The 7,759-nt window shown below is 58.8% G+C and overlaps 1 protein-coding gene across 3 annotated transcripts; it reads left to right on the top strand.

The window, feature by feature from the left end:
- Positions 1-29: 29 nt before the first annotated feature.
- Positions 30-5,286, top strand: Kif12 (kinesin family member 12). 3 transcript variants are annotated; one of them, XM_019209825.1, is made up of 14 exons: positions 30-406; positions 532-667; positions 1,350-1,441; positions 1,545-1,701; positions 2,310-2,428; positions 2,516-2,620; positions 3,161-3,263; positions 3,348-3,438; positions 3,639-3,725; positions 4,072-4,156; positions 4,228-4,326; positions 4,580-4,680; positions 4,768-4,886; positions 5,070-5,286. In XM_019209825.1, the coding sequence occupies exons 1-14, from the start codon at positions 311-313 to the stop codon at positions 5,192-5,194; spliced, it is 1,515 nt and encodes a 504-aa protein (XP_019065370.1). In that variant the 5' UTR covers positions 30-310; the 3' UTR covers positions 5,195-5,286. The 3 variants fall into 3 exon arrangements, with proteins under 3 accessions (XP_019065370.1, XP_019065372.1, XP_019065371.1); XM_019209827.1 differs by having other exon boundaries at positions 262-406; positions 2,310-2,620; positions 4,580-4,886; XM_019209826.1 differs by lacking the exons at positions 30-406; positions 532-667 and having other exon boundaries at positions 678-1,441; positions 1,520-1,701; positions 2,310-2,620; positions 4,580-4,886.
- The last annotated feature ends 2,473 nt before the right edge of the window (positions 5,287-7,759 follow it).

Below are 7,759 nucleotides of genomic sequence, written 5' to 3'. Positions count from 1 at the left end.
CCCCCCCCCCGAGAGTAATGGGCTCCATTTGTTTTCAGGCCGGGAAGCCGAGGGCCAAAGGAAAGGGACTTGCCGGGTTTGCCCCTTACTAGCTCTTAGTCTTCCTCTGTAAAAGCAAATGATTGTGCGGACAGTGAGGATTAAATGAGCTATGATGGGGACCCTGGCGCGGTTCCTGGCGTGCAGTAAGTGCCCTATAAAGACGGTAGTTTATCGCCGGGGCGGCTGCAGCGGTCCGCCCAGCGGCAGGCTCAGCTAGCTTTGCTCCCAGGGGGAGGGGGTGCCCGTACCCCCCAGCCTGGCTGGCATCATGCAGAGGACCTTCGCCTGGCTGTTGGACCGCGTGCAGAATCTGGGTGCCCCCGTCACCCTGCGCGCCTCCTACCTGGAGATCTACAATGAGCAGGTGAAGAGTGGAGGAGGCGGGCAGAGTAGAGGGCAGAAAGGGAGGTGGAGACTCTTGTCCAGAAAGGCTGGGGCTGGATGGAGCGCGGATTCAAAGCGAGCCAGTCCCTCTGCCTCCTCCCTCAGGTCCGGGACTTGCTGAGCATGGGGTCTCCCCGGCCCCTCCCTGTTCGGTGGAACAAGACCCGGGGCTTCTATGTGGAGCAGCTGCGCGTGGTGGAAATTCGGGGTCTGGAGGCCCTGATGGAACTTCTGCAGATGGGTACGGCTCCCTCAGGGGAGCTTTGAGGTGTGGGTGCCCTTGCTGAGTGGGGCCTGGGGTCCACGACGGAGCTGAAGCTTCAGAAATGTCTTGGAGAACTGGCAAACCTAGAATTCAGAGATGGTCCAAGGCTGTCGGCCTGAGTCCCCCCCATCCTGTCCCCAGGGCTGGCTGATTGTGCCTTCCAAGCTCCTTTCAGTCCCAGGCCATCTGCCATCCCCCACCCCCCACTTTCTTCGCCACCTCCAGGCTCCTCCCTGACAGCCCCTCTTCCTGCTACAAGCCACTTACGTGTTGTCTCCAGAATCTCCGCTCTTCTGCTGCCCCAGAGGGTCCTCATACCTCTTGACCCACCCCATAAGGCTCTTCCCTTCCAGCCTCACTCATTCCTCCAGGGTTTATTGAGCAGCTGTCCTCTGGCAGGCACCGAGGACCCTGGCCCCAGCATGTGCTGCTCCTCCCAGCTGATTTCTCAGCCTCGGTTTCTCTCTCTCCTTCTACCTGACACCGGGGGAGATACTTAGGAGATGAGAATCTGTCTTTCTTGTGCTCCAGACCTGCCTGGGATCAACACACTTCCTGTGTCTTTGCTCTGCCCACCTTCCACCCACACCTTTGCTCGTTTTCCTTCACTCATGGCCTGGGCCTCCTGCCTCGTGCAGCTCCTGACGTTTCCCTCCAGGTCTCAGCCGAAGGAGGAGCTCGGCTCACACCCTCAACCAGGCCTCCAGCCGCAGCCACGCGCTACTCACACTCCACATCAGCCGCCCCAGGGTGAGTGTCCAGGTCTGCGCTGCTGGGAATCCTTGGCCCTGTGACCTTGTGACTTCAGTGGGAACAATACCTCCCAAGTCCCCAGAAGGCCCTGATGCCCCAGCCCCAGCAGATGCCTTCTGAGGACCCTGGGGAGTCCCCTGCTGGTGGGAAGCTGTGCTTTGTGGACCTGGCTGGCAGTGAGAAGGTGGCAGCCACAGGATCCCGTGGGGAGCTGATGCTTGAGGCCAACAGCATCAACCGCAGCCTGCTGGCCCTGGGTGAGACCTAGGAAGAACACATTTGGTTCCCTGTGCCTCTGTGCCTGATCTGTAGCTGACCCCGGTGGGGCTCAAAGCTGTGGTCCGAGTATCACCGGCCTCACCTGGCCCTGACTCAGCTGCTGACCCCACCCAGAGTGTCCCCATCCCTCCGTAGACTCTAAGGGCCTGAGAGTTGCATCCCAACATAGAAGCATCCCTCTGCAGTGTGACCCCTCAGTGACATTCAGCCTGTCCCTCCCGCCCTTGGCAAGACTGAGGCCCAGGAAGGGGCGGGAAGGAAGGGCTCAGGGTTCCTCCCAGGTTATCATTCTGAGATCCTGAGATTGTGTCAGGCGTGGGAGCTGCTGCTGGGACTCCTTTCCATTCAGCCATTGGTTAGAAATTCCCTAAGCCCCTGCCGAATGCCAGGCCCTATACTGGGCATCAGGGATGGGGTGGACAGGGCCAACTGTGCCCCCAGGAACACCAGTCAGAGGGGAAGGAGATCCTATAGACAGATGGGTTTAGATGGGTTTAATCTCCTGGACCTGGTGGATATCCCAGCCCTGGAGTGTTCCATCAAGATGGCTTCGGATGAGTGCTGTAACCTTTTTGTCCCCACACAGGTCACTGCATCTCGCTGCTGTTGGATCCACAGCGGAAGCAGAACCACATCCCTTTTCGGGACAGCAAACTCACCAAGTTGCTGGCAGACTCACTGGGGGGCCGTGGGGTCACCCTCATGGTACCTGAGGGGCACTGCAGGGTGGGCATGGTCCCTAGAAAGGGAATCCTGAGAGCAACACTCCCCAGGAGTGGATGTCCTCCCCAGGTGGCCTGTGTGTCTCCCTCTGCCCGGTGCCTTCCCGAGACTCTCAGCACCCTACGATACGCAAGCCGAGCTCAGCGGGTAACCACGCGGCCACAGGCCCCCAAGGTGAACAGAGAGGGGGCAGAGGGACAGGAAGGGGCCGTGTTCGCTCTGTTTTCAGAGTCTGTGCTGGCATCATGGTTGGAGTCTGGGGCTGTGTTTAAATTTGGATTTGGGTTGGAATCCTAGAAGAGGTATCACCACAGCTGAGTAGGAGGGGGTCACGGTGCCAGCCCAGGTCAGTAGGCAGAGTTTGGGAAGGTCTAAGGTTGGGGTCTGAGTTGGGATGTGACTCGGTTTCACTGTGATCTTAGTTTGGATCATGGATAGTCTGAGTGGAGTTGGGGTCTGATAGGGAGTCATTCTTGGGGTCAGAATCTGGGCCATGTTTTGGGCAAAACTGATTTTGGAGTTGGACTTAGAGCCAAATGCAGAAAGGATTGGGACCCTCCAGCCTGGTGTGGTTCCAATAAGTTGCCACCTCCAGATGGATGCAAGGCCAGCCAGTGAAGCATGGGCTGTTTCAGGCATCTTCACCACTGCACCAGGCCGTTTCTGTGCAGCTTGTGTGGCCATAAAGGGCGGCTCTGGGCCTCTTTTCTGCAGTCCCCTGTGGCAAAGCAACCCCCACGTCTGGAGACCGAAATGCTGCGGCTGCAGGAGGAGAAGCGCCGCCTGCGGTTCCAGCTGGACCAAATGGACCCCAAGGGTATGGGCTCCCCTGGGACAGAGGTGGACCAAGGATGGGGGTCTGTGGCTCCTGTGGATCCAACCACCTTCTGCTTCCCAACAGCCCCAGGGCTCCATGGGGCGCGGGGGACCTGGGCCCAGCGGAACCTCTATGGGATGCTGCAGGAGTTCATGCTGGAGAATGAGAGGCTCAGGTAGGGCCAGGCACACAGCCCGGGACTCTGTCCCCATCCCTCTCTGCCAGGTGCCTGAGCCAGGGTGCCCCGCTTTCCTGCTCCCTGGGTCCCCTTGTCATCTCCTGCCTCCTGGGGCTGGCACTCTGCTGCAGTGAGGAGGGGCTGACTAGAACCCAGCAGCCCTGCCTTCTGTCACCTCCCTGGCTCACTGTCCCCAGGAAGGAAATGAATCAGTTGCAGAGGAGCCGGGACCTGGCCTGGGGGGAGCAGCAGGTCCTGGCCCAGCAGGTCCAGGAACTGGAGAGGTAAGCAGGCCTCGGACAGAGGCTGTGGACCAAGGGGCATCAGCACGAGTACGCATCTGACCTCTGGCTTCTGACTACCCAGATCTGCCTCCTCCTGGTTGTGACACCTTGGGCCGGTCATTTGGGCCCTCACGGTCTGGACTTCCCTCTTCTGTACCATGGGGGACCTCATTTCCCCACTTTCTAAGGCTCTTTAAATCCTGGAGGGAACGAGTTAGTTTGTGGCCCATGGACATTGGGCCGGTGCTGGACAGAGCAGGTGCCCCCAGAGTCATTGTGGAGAAGGGGAGCCGGAGATCTGCCTGGGGATTGTTGGTGGGGGGCACAGACTCATTCTTCTTTGCAGGCACCTCCTCTCTGCCTGCTTTGTTTGGCCTGGCCCCGCTTCTGCCCCGCTGTGTCCCTACTTGACACCAGCTGCCCCCTGCCATGTGAGTCTCACCACCCAACTGGGGGGTGACGGGCTGGGATGTCCCAGAGCCACTGAGGCGCCCTCTTGCAGGCACCGCCATCCCTCTGCCCATGCTGCCATCTCTGCCCCTTGTGCCGAGCACCCCTGGCCCACTGGGCATGCCCACAGCGGGAAGGCCACCTGCCACAGGTAGGAAGGGCCAAGGTGGAGGTGTGGGTGACGGGCTGGCTGGGGCTCCCTCTGCCCAGGGTGTGGGATGCCCAGCCTCAGGAGAGGGCGTTAGAGGAGCCGCAAGGAAGGCGACCAAGACCCCACCCCTTGTTGCTGCCCAGATATTCTTGGCACCCCGTGGGGTGGACATGGAGGGTATAGCCAACACCAGGAATGTGGGATACCTAGAGCCCAGGCTGGGGTCCCTGACTGGGCCTGTTCTTCTCTGCAGGTACTGGACCCCAAGGCCCCAGGTGACATGCCTCTGCCTGCCCGGCCCCCACCCTGGGCACCTCTATGCAGCCCTGGCTCTGCCAAGTGCCCGAGAGAAAGGTGGGCCCAGCCCTGGGGCACTGGGTCAAGGAGCAGAGGGCCTGGGGACACAAAGGTTCACCTGCTACCCCCACTCACCTGGCCCAGGAGCCACGGCAGCTGGGTGCAGACCCCAGTGCTAGCAGAGGTGCTGACTGGGAAAGAGGTGGCCCCCTCGGCTCCTCCCCTGCCTGTGGAGCCCCCAAACACGCCACCTGTGCTGAGAGGTGAGGGAGGGGCCCTGGTGGGCTGCAGGCTTCTGGCTTCCCATCTCTGGATAGGGTGGGCTCGAGCAGCGTCCCTAAGATGGTTGCAGGTGGGGAGGGTAGCAGAGGGCATCTGAGCCTCTTCCAGGTGGGCCAGGGTGGAGAGGGCCCAGGTACAGACCGTAAGTCTCTCTGCTCCTCAAGGTGCCACCAGGGTTGCAAACCTGGCCCAGAGGCTGGAGGCCCTCAGACACCAGATCAGCAGCTCCCTGCAACGTGGCCAGAGCCGGCCGCAAGCCAGTGAGGGCCCTCGGAACCCAGACCACTGAAGTCACTACGGGGTCTGAGGCTGCATGTGCACTGGGATGGCTAGGTGCTCTGGCTTCAGTCTCCCCACGTCGGAATAAGCTGGCCACCACTGTTTCCCCTGTGGCAAAGAGGACATCTCTGAGGCCTGGGGGCCTGGCTGGAGGCTGTTTGAGGGAGAAAGGGTGGGCCTGGCCCAGACTGGAGAACTAAGACTGGAGAAAACAGGCAGCAGGTGATGCAACACATGAATAAAAAGAGATGTCATCTACAGTTCTGAGGTGCCTGTCACCTCCCCATGGGGAAACCCAAGAGGGGAGGGGCCCCTTAAAAGGGTCTGGAGAGAAACACAGGGGTGTGGCCCCTTCTGATCTGTAGTGTCCTAGGCACCCGTCTTCTTTGAGATATTAGACCAGTTTTAATTGAGCAACTACAGTGTGCCACTGGTAGACATGGCGTTGGGCAGGGGTGGGATCAGGTGGTCGGCACCTCAGTGAGAAGTCAGGGCAGCAGTGATTTGGCTTGAGCTGAGGCTGCTGAGTGATCAAGGGGCTGTGTGCCACCTTCGTGTGTCCTAGTGGGCTCAGGAGGCCTGGCTTTGTGTGCCACAGGCCTGTGATGGGAGCCTAGGAAAGCCCTGCCCAGTCCCGGACTGATTTCTGGTCTCCAATCCCTTAAATGGGGGGTGGGGGAGCTCCTTTCCTTTGAGTTCTATGAAGGTCAAGGATGTGAGGAACATCGTGATCCTTGGTATGAGTCCCTAGCAGAATGATCATGGGGAAGTCCAGATGCTACCTGAGAAACTGGGAATGGCAGAGAGAGGACCTCAGGAGAGAAAGACACAAGGCCAACCTGACTTTCTTGATCATGGTTGGGGAAACAGATCAACGATTATTTCTTTGTTCATTTATTCATTCATTCATTCTGAGATCCATGATTCATTTATTTGTTCATCCATCATCCATCCATCCATCCATCTAACAACACCATTGGCACTGACTGAAAATCAAGCTGTCAGGAGTGCATAAGACCAACAAGAGGCAAGGTAACTTTGTCCAGAAACACAGACTGGTGGGGACAGATACTTACAAGTGCTTCGATGGGGAAGGCAGGACTTGTGGAGGCGCAAGGTGAGAGTCATGCAAACAGAAAGTGTGGAAGGGTCAGGGAGGCCCCCAAAGAAGCCATGAAGGCTGAGAGGCCGGCATCTGCCAGCACAGGAAGGGGAGCAGGCTGGGAGGCTCAGACACCTCTGAGGTGCCCAGCTCTTCAGGTCCAGGAATCTATGGGCCTTAGTGGCCACATCCAGAGTGTGGGCTTGTGTCAAAGGCAGAGGGGAGCCATGGAGGGCTCTTGAGGAATCACCACTTTAGGATTTCCTTTAGATCATGTGGTAAGTGGAGCGACTGAAGGGTCACTCTGGGGGCAGAGGACCAGTGGGACCTCTCTGCAGGGAGTACCTGAGCTAGGGTGGGCAAGTCCCCAGGCAGCACAGCTGTCCCCGTAGCTGCTGGGAACCATTGGGAGCACAGGGTTGTGGTAGGGAGGTCACAGCAACTGGGTAGAGTCTCCCCATCTCTGAAGTAAGATGGGCTAGGCCTGAGGATATCAGGACCTGGTTCCCTTCCACGGTACCCAGTGAAAGACCAGAGAGACTTGCTACCATCTCATCCAGCATTCTGCAAAGTAGCCTTGGAGTTGTCTCCAAATCATGCATCCAGGACCAACTGGGCCAGCCCAGGCTGGAGCCCCCAGGGGTCAGGTATTGGGAAGCATGACTTGTGGCAGGGCATCGGGGTGCCCAGCAGTGACCAGGGTATTCATGGAAACCAAGAAGGCACACCCCAGGATCAGAGGGTGGTACCAGGTGCAGGATGGTAGACCCCACAGGGCAGGAGGTGGTTAGGCCCACAGACTAAGCCACACAAGTTCCAAGCCCTGCGTCATCACTTATCCATAAGTGACCCTGGGCAGACGACTTTAGCATGCTGAGGGTGAGCACCTCATGTTCAGAGGGGCACATTGGTTGGGTTCCTTTAAGGAGCTGTGCTGGGGTGAAACTCCCTGATATTTAGAAAGCGTCTTGGATTTGGCTTTGCCTGTTTCAGAGAGTTTAGCCAACATGACAACTGAAGGGAATCCACAGTCTAGACTTAAATAAAGTATGTGCTCATTTGGCAAATATCCATGGAGAGCTGGCTGTGAGCCAGCGCTGAGCCAAGTACAAGGCAGCTTCCCCGGTGGCGCCTGGACCGTACACAAGACAGCAAGACCTGTGGCACGTGAGCTGCTGATAGATGCCATGGAGCCCAAAGAGCAGGGGGCTTGAGCTCTGCCTGGGGCTCTGAGATCTCAGGAGGCAATGTCTGTGTGGAGTGCTGAAGGGGCAGGAGACCAGCTTACACCAGCTGGTCCCTTCGGCCAGTGCTTGGATGCCACGTCAGCTTGGGAGGTGCTGCAGGTTCCTACCCAGGCTCCTCCCCCTCCCCAGAACCCTTGTCTTGCTGCCTGTGGCCCTGCTGGCTGGGAGGCCCACAGCCTCAGATGGGGAGGCAGCTGGCACGGAGCATGAGAGTTTTCCTGAGCTG

The sequence above is a fragment of the Fukomys damarensis genome, unplaced genomic scaffold (genome assembly GCF_012274545.1).
Source record: "Fukomys damarensis isolate Sample0158 unplaced genomic scaffold, DMR_v1.0_HiC HiC_scaffold_36, whole genome shotgun sequence".
In the NCBI taxonomy this organism is placed as follows: Eukaryota; Metazoa; Chordata; class Mammalia; order Rodentia; family Bathyergidae; genus Fukomys; species Fukomys damarensis.
This window is presented reverse-complemented; position numbering and strand designations above follow the sequence as displayed.

Bases quoted from the DNA above. Each gene is read 5' to 3' on its own strand.
- Kif12 (XM_019209827.1), top strand. From the start codon at position 311: ATGCAGAGGACCTTCGCCTGGCTGTTGGACCGCGTGCAGAATCTGGGT. The intron at 2,621-3,160 runs GTGAACAGAGAG...TCTTTTCTGCAG, and splicing joins CGCGGCCACAGGCCCCCAAG to TCCCCTGTGGCAAAGCAACC. The intron at 4,327-4,579 runs GTAGGAAGGGCC...TCTTCTCTGCAG, and splicing joins GGGAAGGCCACCTGCCACAG to GTACTGGACCCCAAGGCCCC.